General features: G+C 40.3%; 1 protein-coding gene across 2 annotated transcripts in view; it reads right to left on the reverse strand.

Moving 5' to 3' along the window:
• Window positions 1-410: 410 nt before the first annotated feature.
• The window catches only part of FOXK2 (forkhead box K2), a 111,605-nt gene continuing 94,541 nt past the window's right edge, over window positions 411-17,474 (reverse strand). The window contains exons 5-11 of one of the 2 annotated variants that reach the window (XM_019502596.1): window positions 13,806-13,953; window positions 13,207-13,353; window positions 9,827-10,020; window positions 8,895-9,070; window positions 7,595-7,891; window positions 7,138-7,347; window positions 411-631 (exon numbers count right to left, since the gene is read on the reverse strand). In XM_019502596.1, coding sequence (XP_019358141.1) covers window positions 435-631; window positions 7,138-7,347; window positions 7,595-7,891; window positions 8,895-9,070; window positions 9,827-10,020; window positions 13,207-13,353; window positions 13,806-13,953 — 1,369 coding nt within the window. In that variant the 3' untranslated portion in view covers window positions 411-434. Of the gene's footprint in view, window positions 632-3,065; window positions 3,200-7,137; window positions 7,348-7,594; window positions 7,892-8,894; window positions 9,071-9,826; window positions 10,021-13,206; window positions 13,354-13,805; window positions 13,954-17,474 lie in introns of those variants that run through there. The other variant, XM_019502604.1, reaches the window with a different exon arrangement.

The raw sequence follows: 17,474 nt of genomic DNA on the forward strand, positions 1-17,474 counted from the left end.
ATTTCATCCCTTAACTTGTTCCCTTTAAGGAATATACAATCGTTTGAAACCAGTTCACACTAAGCGCTTATCATGCTGCCGTTACACTGAGATACTCAGTCCTTAAAATAATCCAATAAAGATTTTTTAAAGCTGCAGCCCTCCCCAACACTGTATGTCTCAGCGTACACAGTTAGTTCAGTAGGGAGTGGGGAGGAGAGGGATCACAGCCTCTGGAACAAGACGCTTTGCAGTTTGACTTTTTTTTTTTTAAATTACTGAGTTTTAAGGCCACCTGTGTTGTTTTTTCAGTGCTGAAAGTTGAAGTCTGATCACAGGGCCCTTTCCCCACTGCGTGAGAACGTGTTCCAATATTTTAGGTGTTATATTTAAGTGTCTCCTTTTGGCACCGTGGAGCTTATTTTTTTAAAAAAAAGCAAACTCCTCTAAAGTTTCTAGTTCTGGCTGCCTTGATCACTCACTGCAACAGATGGGGTGTCCACATTAACAGCTATGACTATGCTTTCTCCATCCTCTGTTTTGATACGTTTAAGTTCTTGCTGTTCCGACTGGTCTCCATTCTGGCGTTTTGTTGGAAGAGACGCCGATGCTGATGCATGGGTTGCTAACATATGCAAAGGACTTGCAGTAGCTGTAGAAAGACCGACAAAAAAGTTCAGAGTCCAAACCCATTTGAAACAGACAAGACAATAAAAGAGCTGAATCTGCCCTGTAATTAACTGCAATGGATTCCTTTATCGTTTTACCACAGTACAGGGGGCTAAATGAAATTAAGAGTTTATTGTCTTTGTCCAAAGATGACAATTCCTGCCCCAAGGAGCTTATATTTAAATTGATAAAATAAAGTCTTATAGATTTAATAAAAAAAGATACAGTAAAGGAAAGAAACTCTCTATTTGGCAGATGGAAAACCAAAGCCAGACAGATTAAGTGACCTAGCCCAAAATGACACCAAGAGCCTGTGGCAGGGCTGGGAAGTGAATTCAGGTCTCCTGGACCCTGGTTTGAAAGATTTAACCAGAGCCACATTTCCCCTCTGCCAACAATTATTCTGACAATTTTTTCCATGCAGGCATTTGCCAGAGGCTCAATTATTATTGGAAAACTTCCGCAAATGTGGTTCTGCTATATCCCACAACAAAGCTGGGGGTAGGGGGGAGGTTGTTTTGCCCATGTTAAAATGCGTCTGACCATGATGAACTCTAGTGCCCCCAAGCTTTGGGAAAGGATCTTGGGTAGCCCTGGTGTCAGGGATATGCCTTCTAGCATCCCTGGAAAGTGTGGCCAAGTTGCGAGACTGAAAATTCTCAGCTCGCACTTGCTCAACAAAGCCTTGTTTGAATTTGGCAGCTATGTTTTTCAGCCTGTCTGCACTGGGTGTGTCCCATTCCTTTTACATGGGCCACACTGCATATGCACCAGACTTTCCAGCAGGTGAATATGCGACAGCCCCCCTGTTAAGCAGACAACTGTTAACGGCGCCTCTCTTACAATCACAGGTCATCCTAGCACCAGAACCGAGAGCTGGGAGAGTTTCTGCTCTCTACTCTCACAGCTCCTCCTACTGTCACCTAGACAGTGAGGAGGAAGTGAGCTGACCAAGCTGCACCGAAGCAAAGCAGTGAGCCAGAACAGCATGCAACACATCCAGAACTGGAGTGAGGCTCTGGAAAGGAGACAAAGTCATCCTTCCACTGAAGCCCATGAAAAAATTAATCTGGTATCAAGTACAGGATTTGAAGGGCATACGCAATGCACAGAGCCAGGCAATGAATAAAAGAGATCTGACAGAACACTAAGTAATACATAAATTATCATCTCTTCTTGGAGTGCACCACACAGGCACATTATTGGGAAAACATGTAGGAGCTCCACTGCTCTCAGACCAAACAGTGTCTACTTCCATGTTCAAGAGTACAGGACCCAACTCTCTGACCTGCACTTAGCAAGTAGTAAGGGAGAAGGGGAATGCAGTTTTATGTCACTTTTACGTTGCCCCCAAAGGTAAGGCTACTCAGCTCCTAGCACAGGCTAGCATGGGCTGAAAGCTACTTGGCCAGTATAACTTTATTGGTGAATTTGCTGGATGATGCCTGAGTGTTGAAAGGGGCTGGGGTCCCTCCACGTGTCTTATTAGCTGCTGTGCACTTCATCTGACATAATTCAGGATTTCCTAGTTGCATCACTGCGTTTGGTGGCATCTGTATTTAGAACAGCTCTGTTGCACAATACCTGGATTTTTCTGCTGGAATATAATACACATACAAAGTACATTTGTGGTCCTGTGAGTAGAGTGGAGCTCATGTCCCAAGAGACTGTACACTCTCCCAGAACAGTTATCCTCCTACTCCTTTGTATTTAGGGGGAAGGAGAAAACCGCCCCTAGTCCTAGTACTATAATGTTCATACAAAATTACGCCAAGAGCCCCACAATCAGTACACACAGCTGCAGCTGTGACACACTTAAACACCTACTTCACATGAACAATGACATTATGAAGAGATGATAAATATACATTTCTGTAAAATAGCTCACATACTGTACTGGTGTTGTGCTAGAAAGTGCCAGTTATCAAGAAACTGCACCAAGTGACATACCCTTTGGGAAGGAGAAGGATAAAACAATTATTTGGTCACCAAAATGACCAAAGAATAACTGCACAGTGCGCTTCCTGCACCAAAAAAACCCAGCACCCAGCATGAACTACTACACAAAAGAAAAAGAACTCCAGTATCACCCTGAAAAGGAAGCTAGAAAATAAAAGCAGTATATGTTGGAAAATGAAAATGAAAATGAAGCAGGGATAAGGCTATCACCATGTGGTTTGTGAACTAAAGCATTTATAAAAACTATTTCAGAGTGTGAACAGCCTCTTGTTTGTTCTAAGAGGTGCTTTGTATCGATTTTCATTGATTTTAGTCACCCTTTAGGAAACTTAAAATTAACCTATTCTTAACTTCTAACAGGTCATATATGAAGTCTCCTATGGAGAACGTAGATTATTCTAAACTGGTTATGGAAGAGAATGCTTGTTTGCAATTATTTTATGTGGCCAGCAAACAATCTTTACACTTATCTTCCCAGTTAAGGCTGCATTCCTGGTACAAAATCCTGTGCTCTTGTCTGTCTGTATTTTTTGGCACATGAAGTCATTCAATTTCAAGTCAGAATCATCAGTAGCTCCCAATCAATAGTGCTCTGAATAGGCAGCAAAGAAATAATTACATCAGAAGAAAAGTTACCACTAGTTATTAACAACCTGTTTAAAAACTAGGAAATGGGAAGTTAATGCTCCACAAATCATCCTTACTACTACTCAGGTACCTAACTACTGTGCTCTCCATGTACAAGACACTGTTTTGCATCCCTGTTAGCTATTAGCATGTGAAAAGTAAGGAGAGTTAGTATGTTGTATATTAGGGAGTCTTTTTAATAGAATGAGCACTTGCTGCAACTTGGTGTAACGGGTCAGAGTAAGTGTATGGCTGTATAGGAGTGCTACAGTTTCAAATCTACACTGAAAATTAGAGTAAGGCAAGTCTACTTGTATAATTTTATTATAAACAGAAATGGTAGATTTAATTTCCCCCCCCCCCCCGCCTCCAATTTGAATCCTATGCTGAAATGCCAATGAAATGAAAGGCAATAAAGATCTATGGGCAGATATGTTAAGATCTGAAAATGCTATTTTTTGGCTACGAGGATAAAATATTAAAAAACAGCCGTTACGTTTTATTTTCTGTCTTTCAAACTGCCTGGGGTTTCTCCCCCTATCAGATATATATTTACAACCTTGACTTCCACTTAAAATGTTCTTTTTGTTTTCCTCTTGATAGGGGTGCACTGATAAGAGATTTTTTGGGCTGATGCTGATAGCCAATTGTTAAGGAGCCATAACGGTCAATACCAATCTGATATGCAGCCGGGGAGCTTAGAGACCAGCGGTGGGCTGGTAAGTCTGTTGCAGGGGAAGGGATGGGGGGAGGCAGATTGAGGTTCCTGTGGTGAAGGACGGAGTGGGGTCGGGGCAGGTGCTACACAGCTGGGGCGGGGCACAGGACAGAGCTACGAGTCTTATCCGGAGACTGCAGGGAGGGGGTGGCAGCTTTTGCCACTGCACGCACCCCGGGAGGGCACGGGGGGAGGGGTGCTCCTGGTTCTGCGTGTGGGGTGAGGGTGGGCTGGGGCAGGACTAGGTTCTCCCTGGCCAGGGCTGGGCCAGGCTTTGCTCGGGGTGGGTAGTGGCGACACCAGGAGGGAGCTACGGGGGGGCTGCAGCCACCCCAAAATTTACCATAGCCCCCCCCATAGCCCCACTCCCAGTGCCACCACTGCCCATCCCAAGTGCAGCTTGGCACAGCCCCCCTGCCGGGAAGAGCCCAGCACAGCGGCAGCCCACCCTGCCCCATGCAGATCTGAGGAGACACAACCCCCATGCCCTCCCAGGCTGCGTGCATTGTCAGAAGCTGCCCCCCAGATGAGCCGCTCGTGGCTCCGTCCCATGTCCTGCCCTGCTCTAGCTGAGCAGTGCCTGCCCCAGCCTCACTTCCTCCCTCATCATGGGGGCCTCCATCTGCCCCACCTCTCTCCCCCCACACCAGACTTACCAGCCAATGTTGCTCTCTAAGCCACTGGGCTACACACCAGCTGGGGCCGCGCACATGCACAGGGCATTTATCACCACGTTACAGGCCACGAGGCAAAAAAGCTGATTGCTGATACCCTCAATTTTTCCTGTATCAGTGCTGATCCAATATGGGACCAATGCATTAGTGCACCTCTACTTACTGAGCATTTAAAAGAATTGCTCTGACAACTGTTTTTGCAGCTGAACAGGCCCTGTAATTTGTGAAGTATTCATGTGATGCAAATACTCCTTACATTGTTGCGTTACTACTCCAGGCTATGTATTCCCATGACAGAGTTCTTTGCAAAATTCCAGGACCTGTAGAGAGCACTACTGGGTTTGTTAAGTTAATGGGTATCCTAGGGACAATATAAATAGTGAGAGACTATACCCACATCACTAAGATATCTGCCTAAGCTTCTTACAATCATCAAAAAGTTAGTAATTAACTTTCCTTGCCAATGATAACATATTTAATCAAATTCTGAGTCTAAATGAAAGAAAGGAATGGTGAACTTTTCAAAAATATGAAACTTGGGTTTTAAATGCATTTTAATTGACTTTTGACAAAATTTCCACTTCTTCCTTTATCAAAAACATTTATGAAATGTCATGCTGACTTGTTTCATTCTGGTGAAGTTCTGCACAAAGAATATGTGAAAAACTGGATCTATAAATGGAAAACTAGCTTAAGATTTCAACTACAAAGACTGCTTCTATTAAGAGGGATTTTGCATAACATATTCAGGCATAGACTAACAAGTAGACTACTTAAGACTAGATTCCCACACACACTGGGTATTCTTCATCGAACAGTCTGAGTCTTGCCTGAAGACAACAACGGTTCCTATATGAAGCCTCCTGTGGAGAGCTTAACTTATTCCAAGCAAGTGGAATAACAGGCAACTAGAACTACTTCTCTAAACCAGCTTATCAGCAGGTAGTTAGTTCAGTGACTGCTTTCTTGAAACTGTTAGCTTCAGAAAGCACAAGAAGAAGCTACTTTGGAGTTGCATCAAAAATCAGAAGAAATCAGAATTCTAAATCCCATTTTCAAAAGGGAACACTGGAAGTAGCAAAAATTTGCAAATGACAATATTTAGAAAGGGAGAGCAGTTATTTTACATGGGCCTCAAAGCCTACCAAATGGGCAACACCAACATGACTGAAAATGATGCACACTGGACAGAATAATCTGAACATTTTAGCATCCTAATACGACTGAAAAAGGACAGTGAACTCAAAATCTTCAATATGCAGTAGTAATAAAAAAACCCAGTTTTTAAATATTAGGATATAGGAGGATGGCATAGAAAATAATACTGTATTATACCTTGAATGTTGAGTACCTTGCAAGCAACTAAAAAACAAAAGTCTGGGACTTTAATGATTACAAACGTATTTCTGATCATTTTAAATATCATTTTTATCCATCTCTGACAAATTGGTGTTTCAAAAAAGGGTGCAAGGTCTCCTTAGCTTAAAAGGAAATGGGTAGTGAGAATTAGATTTACTTGCAAACCATACCAAAATCTGGACACATGACAGACACACATTTGTTCTGCCGCCCAATCAGGCTGCTTACTCAAGAACTGAGCGGATTGATGGTATTTAAGGCACACAGACAAGTACTATTCAAAACAACCCTCTGAAATTCTTGCAGATTTTAAAATTGTTTCTGCCTAAACCTGTGAGAAAACGAAAGAAGAAAATCTGCATTCTCTTGCATACAACATGCTCCTGATTAAGAGCATGCCTTGTTTTTGAAAGAACGAAGGAAAAAAGTTTTCCTTAAAAAACCTCATAAGTATGGTATTTTCCCTGGGAAAAATACAGGCAGCTTTAATGGGAAGGCTGGGAGGCAGGCAGGGCAGAGAAATATTGTGGCTCCTCTGTTAACCACATAAGCCACTGCTGGGTAAAAAAGAAAGTGTCCATTGCTAGCAGCTAGGGAGCCCCCTTTTGCAGCACTTGCAACATTCATTTTCTCTTTCCCCACCAGAGGCATGTGGAGCAGAAACTGTTACCATATTTCCTTGCCTGAAATGTGCACCTGAATTTCCAGCAGCTGATTTTTGGGAAAAAGGTGTGTATGCTCCACAAACAAGTCCTGCATTTTGTTTGATCTCTAATTTGCACAAAGACGCGCTTGCCATTTTAATTGTGTCAGTTCCCACAAAAAAGAGGTGGTAAGTTTTCAAGAGCTACAAAAACATTAAGAAGTGATGTTTAGACTGTGTTTGATTTGGGGCTTGTCATCCTTGATGCTGTCCTTTAAATGATTCCAACTAATGAACAAAGATGCCAACCGTCAACCAAAGATACAAGGCTGCAGGTTGCCGTCTCTGCAACTTTAGCAGCTTTTTGTAGGAGTGCAAAGGTCTGAGAAAGGAATTAAGTAAGATTTAACAATGGCTGTTCTGAAAAGTCTAATACTTATCTGAATAATCTGAAGCCAGCTCTGACACCAGAAAAGTTTGTCTACAGGAAATAATGATGAAATGCTTACCAGTGTTGCCTTGCCCTTGTATCGCTGTGGTGATAGGTACTATGTGTGTTCCATTCTGTGTTACAGTTTTTATTGGTAGCTGGTGTTGACCTAGTGGTGCCTGTTGCACTATAGTAACTGTCTGTAAGGGCGTGGTCTGAGATGTCTGAATGATGCGGCTAGCAGCTCCTATTGTAGCATGGCTAATAGCAGGGATAGGTTCCACTTTAACTGCAAAACAACAAAAAATGATTTAAAATGTAACGGTAAGTCAAGAAACCTTAACACAAAACATGAAGTGATTAAGTTATTTTAGTCTTCAATGTGTTATTAATAACCTCAAATAGCTGAAAAGGCAAAAGTTCTCATTTTAGCTAATTTTTTTGGTTTTCTTCGCTGCATCTATGAAGATTTTTTAAAGGCTATTAAACAATTATATGTATTCACAGAAGACTAACCAAGCTCAGCTAATTCTTACCTTTTACTTCTTTGTGGTCTCCATTCTCTTGAGGTTCTACCTTAGGCTGGGTTACCATTGCAGCTTGTGTGACCACTGCCTGTCCAGCTACAGTATAAGTGTTTGCTGGTGCTAATCCAGTCACATTCGTGACAGACACAGCTGGTATCTGGTGAACAACATGAACGGTTTGAACTACAGGCTGCTGGGATGTTGATGTTGTCACAGGAGTTGCAACAGTATAGGTGACAGGTTTAATAGTTTGTGGTAGCTGCCGTTGTACAGTAATTAAAACTGGTTGGCTAGATAGAGGTGATCCTATTGAGAAAAGTAGAAAAATTAGACTGGCACCTTGAATCAAGTATTTTCTCAGCCAATCATCCTCTTAAATCTCAACAGACACTGAAGCCTCATAACATTAAAAAATCCTGTGTGTATCCTTTACTAGTTACTATGATGATAAAAAAGCTAAAACTGGATAATAAGAGACTGTTATGGCACTTCACAGTATTAAGCCATGTAAACATTTTGGGTGGCAGAACCTGTAATGGAGACCTGGCCTTAGCTTGCAGGGTTCTGAGGGTCCAACTGCTATTGCTAACTCAAGGTATCTTTACATAAAACCTAACATTTACAGGGGTCTTCAACTTGCTGTAAGAAGAAGACATGTCATCATTAGGCAAATGAGTAACTAGAACACAAGAAAACTATCAACACAATTCTTAACACCACATGCACGCAGCTAAATGCAGTGGCAGAAAAACCTTTAAGATTCAACAACTCTCTCATTCTGATTCTCTTCCACTCCACTCCCCCACTAGAACAAGGGTGAAATGACTGCAGATTTACTATCCTTAAGCAAAGTATTTACTGAGCACATGAACCCATGATCCAGATTGCATTAGTTTTCACCAGTTCATCCCTAATGGACTTTTTTATGCATATTTCTGCTCTACCTGTGAAGACAACCATTACTCAATAAAACTTAAAGTAATTTTCCAGAGTGAGTCATGACAACGATAAGACCCTACACTTTCATACCTCAGAAGGAACTACTGCCTCCGCTTACCCACACAATGTATAACTATGCTGGAACAAAACGTGTATAACAGAAAGAAAATGGCTAATACATCTGATACATTTTCAGGAAATATTTACACATATTTATGCATTTGTCCCTGCATTGCCTTACATTTTAATAGGTTATCTGTCTGAAAATATGAACTGCTTTCTTGGTTAGGTGTGAGAATTTTGCTCAAAAAAGGAAAAAAAAAAAAACATTCCCCCCCCCCACAAAAAATATTCTTTCTAGATTTCTCACCTGGGGCACTCTGTGCAAACCGTGCTTCTTGTATTACTGCTAATTTTGGCTGGATAGCACTAGGTTCAGGTTCCATTGGGACTGGAGATCCTTCCCTTGACAGGCTTTCTGGGGTCTGTACTCCACTGGAGTGTGCAGATAACACTCCAGAATGATTAGGAGAAGCTGGGGCACTTCTGTATTTAAAAATGAAAGCAGCAGCTGGTGTGTTTTATGTTAATAACTAAACGATGAGTGACCTCACCTCTAAAATACTGTAATATATGTACTGTCCATGAGAGGGCACCTTTTGCCTTCTGCCAAATCAATACCACCATATATTATTTTGATGCTATGGAATTGAACATTTGGGCATTTTCTTATGTGAAGTTTCTAAGCAATCCATGCAACAGTACAAATGTTTGTTCTGGAGGGGCAGAATGATGATCAGCTGTTTAAAGGTTAATTCAAAAGAAGCCAACAAAAGCAGAAAGGGACATAATCTTTACAGAGCAAGATCACTAAATCTATATATTATTTCACCATTAAGAATATTGGTTAATATTACCCAACTAAACACATTTGTCACCTGCACCTTAATATAAAACTGTCAGCTGAGATTTGGTATTTTCTCTATAAACAGTTTTAAATGAAAGTGGATAAAAGTTAGTAATAATTACCATTTTAATTTTGTAACACTGCAGTACAGAAATATCTCCATACATTAACAAGCTGCCAATTACTTATCTAAATTGAGTCAGTTCATTAACACTAAATCAAGCAATAAAAACAGGCCCACTGCATGGGAGCAGCCTAACTAGTGAATTTCACAGAATTCAACCACACCAAATTTTATATTAAATAATTAAACTTGTAAACAAAGCTCTCAAGTTTGTAACAGCCTGAAGGTTAAGTAACAGCCATAGTCTTTCGGTTCATCTGTTTTTCCTTACCTAGAAGAGAGTGGTCCCAGAGGGGTTCTAAAGCAAGGTACTCCCCTAGGCCGCCTTTTCCTAAAAGCCTGCTCTATTAATTTGCTTTCAGAGGCAGGATCTATCCTCCAGAACGAGCCTTTGCCTGGTTCTTCCTGGGAACGTGGTACTTTGATGAAATAACGATTCAGAGAGAGATTGTGGCGTATTGAATTCTATGGAACATAAGAAAAATATGTAGAATTCATACATCTGAAATCAGAGTGTGGCCAAGTGCAGTAGTCTGTAATACAGGAGACTCAGGGTTCAGGTCTCTGATTCTCTAAAGATAGTAGGAATTAAGGAGGGCTACAGAGACAGTTGTGCTGAACCTGAAAAAAGGAATCTTAAGTACTGCTTAGACCTCTCATAACAATTAAAGAACAATATTAATGAGCTACTAAGGGAATTCCATTTCAGTCCTCTAGTGAGAAGGATGGTAACCACAACAGAGCTTTACATTTTTTTATTATTATTTTTTAAAACTTTTTTTAAACAGTTGTCTGGGTATAAAAGCAGCAAATAACAAAGAACTACTGGTGCTCACGCATCCTGCTTCTCAAAGGGAAAAAAGGTCAGGCTGTTCCCATTGGGCTTCTAAAACATACTGTATACTGATTCTGATACAGATCTGGCACAATATGCTATTTACTATTCCATAGTAAGAAAAGCAAATGTTAGGTTGGAGAAATTATAAATGCAGCTATATACTTGGGAGTTACCATTCGTCATCAGAGGACAAAAATGGGGAGAATGCTCTTAGCAACTTCTCAATTCCAAATTATTCTTCCCCAGTCCAGGGAAAGATACCCATCATTTGATACTCTCATTAAATAAATCAAAGGATTTAGTGAACTAAGGAAAAACACTAAATGACAATGACTTCTAATATAGTTCTCCAATATAAACAAAGATCTTCAGATTATGTTACAGACTGCACCCTTACCATATCCCCAATTTGCAATGGCACAAAGTAAACTGAACTTCCACTTGGATAGAGATGCATGAAACAGCCAGTTTTGAAGCTAACAGAACCAAGTCTGTCCTTGGTTTCATGCATCCCCTATAGAGACGCATCATATCTCGATCTTTCTGATTTTGATTACCGAGGCAGAAAAAACAAATAGGACTACACACTAACAGTACCTCTGATATGCTGAACGTTAACACAAACAGCTGGCAGGGAAAATTTAACTTTTAAAATCAAAACTCTTCCAAACCCTCCAAATTAACTGCCAATCCAATGTCAGTTCAGCCTTTTAAACACCTCAGTCATGACCTTAGCAGCAGGTCTGGAGAACTTAAAGCAATGATACCCTTGTACGGTTTCTTCAGTGCAATCTGATGCAACCAGAAGTTGTTTCCCTTGCCAAAGACTGAAACAGAATGGCCAGAAGGTGCCAAGACTTTAAGTTTATCACAGTTGTATTTACATCTCCATCTGCTCGAAGAGAAGACTAAATCCAACACTTCTAACCTGGATGCAAAGTAACCCCCAGAATGAATTCACTGTGATGAATCCTCAACAAAACAGGCTTTTATATAATAGAAAGAATCAAATATTTGTGAGATTGTAGATAAACATATTTAATCTTAAACACCTACATTTCTAAAACTGCGATCAAATGCCTGAAACTTGGAAGTTGAATGAAAAAATGAGATAAGCTACCTAGCATCATAGTAATATTCTACATGACTACCAAACAAAATACCTACACAGCTACTTCATTTTATACCTTCCTATTTCTTTTTATGAATAAGGGTGAACTTTTTATCAATTCTCTGAAATGAAGATGCATCCTGTGTCTGCAATTTTATTTCTGCAAAGTATTACACATTTAAATGCTTGATTTTTATACTACAAACCATAATGCAGATTACAGATGAACACATTATGCTGTATCAATCAACCAGATTTTCTGGGAAAAAAATGCAATATATAGACCAGATAAGTAAAATTTAAGGATTATGTTAAAAATAAACGGTACGCAAAAATATTTTAACACTAGCTTCTACTGCCAGGGTAGAATCTACATATATATAGAATCTACATATATATACGGTATGCAAGCAGAAGACCATATTACATGAAAGAGAAAAAATGTACGCATACAGCTTGAGCAGTTTACTGAACACAGACTACCCAGAGCCAAAGTTGAGAAAGGGGAAGGCCTCAGGCAGTGGAATCCCTGGTGAGAAGCCCAGAAGTCCGATATTTTCAGCTACTGGGAATAAGAAGAGTGTACTATTTTTATATAGCCTCTAGGGCTAGTAGTTCTGTGATAAATCTGAAATGTCAATTCCCCTTTACTGCTGCAAAGGTGAAGGAGCATATTCTTTAACTTACTAGTTGCATGGTAAGTAGAAAGTAGTTCTTTGTTACTTAACCCTCCCCCATCTCTCTCAGTTGCCCTGTAAATAACTTCAGTGTCTGTTTCGACTGCAGATCATAACTCTGCTAAGCAGCAGCACAGCGAAACCGATATGACCTGAATGACATTGTAGTTGCAGTGTTGCCCACAGGATCCTGAATAGCAACTACGAACTGACCGGTTTTGCTAATTGCTCTCTACCCTCCCTTGGTAAAACTAAAAGTAACAGCAGAGGCACTGAATTTGTACCTCTGCATGCTTAGGAAAAACATACGGAATTGGGCTAAACATTTGATCATCCAGTAGCGGGCTGCGGTCAAAATCTGCTTTAAAAAAAAAGAAGAAGAAATCTTAAGTTTTGAAGCAATTGATGGCTTAGCTTGTTAAGATTTAATATAGTTAGAGAGAGCGAATTGGCAAATGGCGTTTAATTTGCACACATCCAAAAATAAAAATGAGGCAAGACAAATTCAAGCAAACTGTGTGTACCTGTAACAGTGTCACATGATCAAGGCCACAACTTTCAACAGGCTTGGATTCAGATAATTAGGGATCTCATTTTGGTTTGCTGAGGTAGTATTACATACGTAGTAATTCAAACAGAATACAATTTTCTTGTGGTGCAAATACACCTTAAACCACTGATTATAGTATTTTTATCCTACCAGTGATTATAGTATTTTTATCCCATGGAAAACCATTATCGTCCTCCTACTGGAGTTACATGGAATAACCTTGTTGAAAAACTGAAGGTGCATTTCACCTTGTAGAGTCAGAGATGCTTCTGTATCTTCACACACTTTTATAACCCATTCAAGTCACCCCAACACCTTTGGAAGGCTTGTCAGGTTCATTAGATATAACCAATATAAACAAAACAAGTTACCTTGGTATACTGGCTGATATGCCTGTTGGCTACATTGGAATTTTTATTCACAGCTTAAAATCAACCACCACAAAAGCCCCACACACATACAAAATCAGATTTACCTGCCAGCCCTTGTCTGCTGTTCTGTAGTATGGATAATTTTTAGTTATGTGCGTATAAATTCCATTTAGTGTAAGCTGCTTATCAGGTGCCATTGTAATTGCTTGTACTATTAGTTGTGCATAGGAATAAGGTGGCTTTGAGTCATCCTATAAAAAACAAAAACAAACCATATGCACCAGTGAACTTAACAATTGTATAAACCTTTACTAAATTCACAAAATGCAATTAATTTAATTTTTCAACACTTTTTGGTGAAAATCTCAAAAAGAATGAACTAAAACAGACTTCCAATTAGGAAAATTTAAGATAACACTGGAAACCATGAGAAACTAACACCAGATTTAAGTAAGTCCGACTCTGCTAACACCTAAAAATGGGTATGCATAACGGATACAAAAATTTCAATGTAGGTTTATATCAAAAGAAAATCAACACACACGACGCATCTAATTACAAAAGGGCTCTGACTCCAAAATTGGTTTTCAATTACTAAGTGCCAAATCATATCTGGGTCCATGTACTTTGGCCAACAGATTTCCAACAATGTTACGTTTGGCTTAAGGCTTTATTTTGTGATTCAATTCCAAGCAACATTTACCTTTGGGCTATCTCCACCCGATGCTTCCTTGTCATTTTCTGACTGTGAATTGTCAGCCATTAAATGTAGGTCAGATGGTATTACACGACTCATTTTGTACCCTGAAGAGCCTGCACCACGGGGGCTAGATGGGCAGGAATTTGCAGCACTGTGGAACACAAAAACAGGATCCTACTATTTTGTTATACAGTATATCACCACATTACTTCTAATCAAAAAGCTCTTATTACAGGAAAACCCACTAGAGCTCCTAGACTGTAGTCAAGACTCTGTCAGATTATAAATGCTTAGAAAACAAGATTTATAACTCAGCTGTAAGAATTACAATCACTGCAGGAAGAATCCTGTCAAATGAAGTTCCAGACACTCCTCTTCAAAGAGCAAAGAAGGATCAATTGTTTTGTTAGGCTATGTACATGAAAGCTTTGCTGATTGCGACGTCCATTGTATTTGGAATTTATAAAACCCAAAATTTGGGATACTCATTTGGCTCTCCTATCTGAAATTTTTCAGAGATAGATCCTGCATCAGATTTGCACCAGATGTTTGTGTTTAGCCTGCTAAAGAAAACTACTGTTGCCATATTTCTGGGACAGGATGCAATTGTGGGGTTGCAAAAATGTAACAACAATAAGGCACAAGTAACAGTTTTTATTGATTCTTACTTATTTAAAATCAGTTTCATCTAAAGTACGTGACAGAATTATCATAACTGCCCTGTTTTAGCATTGCTTAGTTTTATGTGAAACAATAACATAATAGAAATAATGTATAAGACTTTTACCGCTGGTTTGTATGGCCCCTTCTGGTGAATGTGTAGCAGGACCCCAGCAGGGCTGGGGCCAGTTCAAGGCTGTGTGGTCCCTGGCCAGAACTAACATCAGCTGGCTGTCAGTTCCAGACCTGCAGGCACCTTGCTTTCAAACTGCTAGTGCAGGAAGAGCCCAGGGTAATGAAGCTCCCCTCAACTGCTCCTCCTAGCCCCCAATGGCAAGTAGGAAGAGCACAACTGGGATCTGATCTTTAACCGCAAAAGTGCGCCTCCTGCTAAGCGTGTGTGGCATAGCAGGAGGCATGATTGCTGGGATTAGGGATCAATCCAATTGCACCCTGAAATGAATGCATGGCCCTCCTTCCTCCAGGTGAATTGTGGCAAACAGTTCACTTCAAAAGAAAACTACTGTGCTTGTACCACAACTAATAGACATAGATGGCACGTGTTACAGTATTTATGATGGCAGGTAAGCCATACCCAATGCACGTAGTAAAACAACAACAAAAGCAAAACCCTTTTACACTAATTTTCTGTGAAAAGCCACAGGTGGTAAACTGAAGAGCTACTTTTGTAGTTGAGAAGCTAAAGTATCACTGGACTCCTAGCACTGAAAATCGGCTTGCACCATAGCATTTTCCCCAGGTTTTTGTTTTTTCAGCTTCTACAGCAGTGGTCTCCAAAGTGGGGTGCGTGCACCCCAGGGGGTGCACAAGATGATCCACTGGGGTGCGGGAAGAAAATATCAGAACTTCTATTTATATTTATATAAATATACATATATTGGGGGTGCGTGCTCAAAAATTTTTTTTTTTACTGATAGGGGTACGCGATCAAAAAAGTTTGAAGACCACTGTTCTATAGCACAGCTGTCCAACTTCTAAGCAGCTATGGGTCATACCAGTGGGGGTCATGGGCCCGTAGGCCACATGCCAAATGGATGCCCCCTTTTGTTGCACCATGCAACATGGAACATGACCTCCCCCATTGCACAATACTGAGCACCTGCCCCACTGCAGGGCCCCAGTCTTACCCTGAGCACCCTGTGCCATGTCACCCAGCAAACACAGAACACAAGCTGTAGGCAGGAGACAAAGCCTGGAGAGTTGCAGCTGGACAGCAGAGCCTGGGGGCTGCAACTTAACCCCTTGCAGGCCACATGTAGGCAGTTGGACTGTTCTACAGTGCACTTGAATGTCAGTGGGCAACATTTTTCTTTATTTGGATACTTTCATGTCAGGAAACAGACCTCAGAAATGTTTACATATTGAGTGCAATAAATTCTGCCCTCAGCAGAACCAAAAAAGGTAAACGTGAAAAAATAAAGCAAGAAACAGAGATGGTAACATACACTTCTTCGGAGATTGTGACATACAAAAAACACAATTTTTTTTTTAAAGAAAAATTTACGGTTGCTACAATTCTAGCACCTGGGATTTGCTCTTACTGGATTGCCCAGGAGGGGAGAATATTGTATGGAAAAGACTCTGGTTTTGCCGACAGAGAGCCAAAGGGTCAGGACAACTTTTTGAAAATATAGGTCACTGCTGTGCTATGTTAGGTTTTGCACATATCAACTGACAGTATCCCTTTACTTAGCTCACTATGCCACATACTGACACACTAACATAGTAATCAAAGCAAGTTGATGAGTCCACTACAAAACAAGATGTTTTAAGGAGAATGTCAAGCTCTAATTCAAATTCAAAACTACTATCTTCTTTAACTATAGTTTAATACTTATTTGAAAAGCTTGAAAGACAACTACAGTATTTGTGGTAATGCAAAGACACAGGTGATATAAATGACACAATACTTGAAATATTTACACACTGTGGGTCATTTAATGGGCAAAATATATTTTTCCTGGGGTGTATTTTTTTTCACCTCTTACATAAACCAAGTATAAGCCTCACACTATTATCACTGCTACCTTGGAAAAAAACCCTTTTATTAACAGAATTCATTCATCTCTAAACGTAGGCTTCATTAATGGGATCCAATATTAAAAGTAGAAACACAATTAAATATATTAGCTTTAAATTCCTTGACTTAAGTAGATCTAACAATCTGAAAAGAACAAGCAGAATTTTCAAAAACTTTTAAATGACTTAGGAGTACAAGACCCAGACATTTTCATTTGGACTCCTGCTCCTAAAACACTGGAGTTTTTTAAAATTCTATCCACATTTCTTTTACACCAGAGAGAAAAAGAGTGATTAATTTTGTATATAATATTTATGTACATATGTACGTAATTAACCAACACATCTAAACTGGCAGATTCAAGTTAACAGATTGAGTGACCTAGACAAATTGGAGGATTGGGCCAAAAGGAATCTCATGAGGTTCAACAAGGACAAGTGCAAAGTCTTGCACTTTGGATGGAACAATTCCATGTGCCAGTGCAGGCTGGGGACTGAGTGCCTGGGCAGCAGCTCCGCAGAAAAGGACCTGGGGGTTACGGTGGACAATAAACTGAATATGAACCAGCAGCGTGCCCTCATTGCCAAGAAGGCTAACCACATACTGGGCTGCATTGGTAGGTCTGCTGCCAGCAGGTTAAGGGAAATGATTATTCCCCTCTATTTAGCACTGGTGAGGTCACATCTGCAGTACTGTGTTCAGTTTTGGGCCCCCCACTACAGAAAGGATTTAGACAAATTGAAGAGCATCCAGAGGAGGGCGACAAAAATGGTGAGGGGTGTTGGGAGACATGATTTATGAGGAAAGACTGAGGCAACTGGGCTTATTTGGTTTAGAGAAAAGGAGACTGAGGGGACTTAATAGCAGCCTTCAACTACCTCAAAGGGGGTTCAAAAGAGGATGGAGCTAGATTGTTCTCAGTGAGGACAGATGACAGAACAAGGAGCAATGGTCTCAAGTTGCAGCAAGGG

Source organism: Gavialis gangeticus, unplaced genomic scaffold, assembly GCF_001723915.1.
Source record: "Gavialis gangeticus isolate Ggan-Ray unplaced genomic scaffold, GavGan_comp1, whole genome shotgun sequence".
NCBI classification, from domain to species: domain Eukaryota; kingdom Metazoa; phylum Chordata; order Crocodylia; family Gavialidae; genus Gavialis; species Gavialis gangeticus.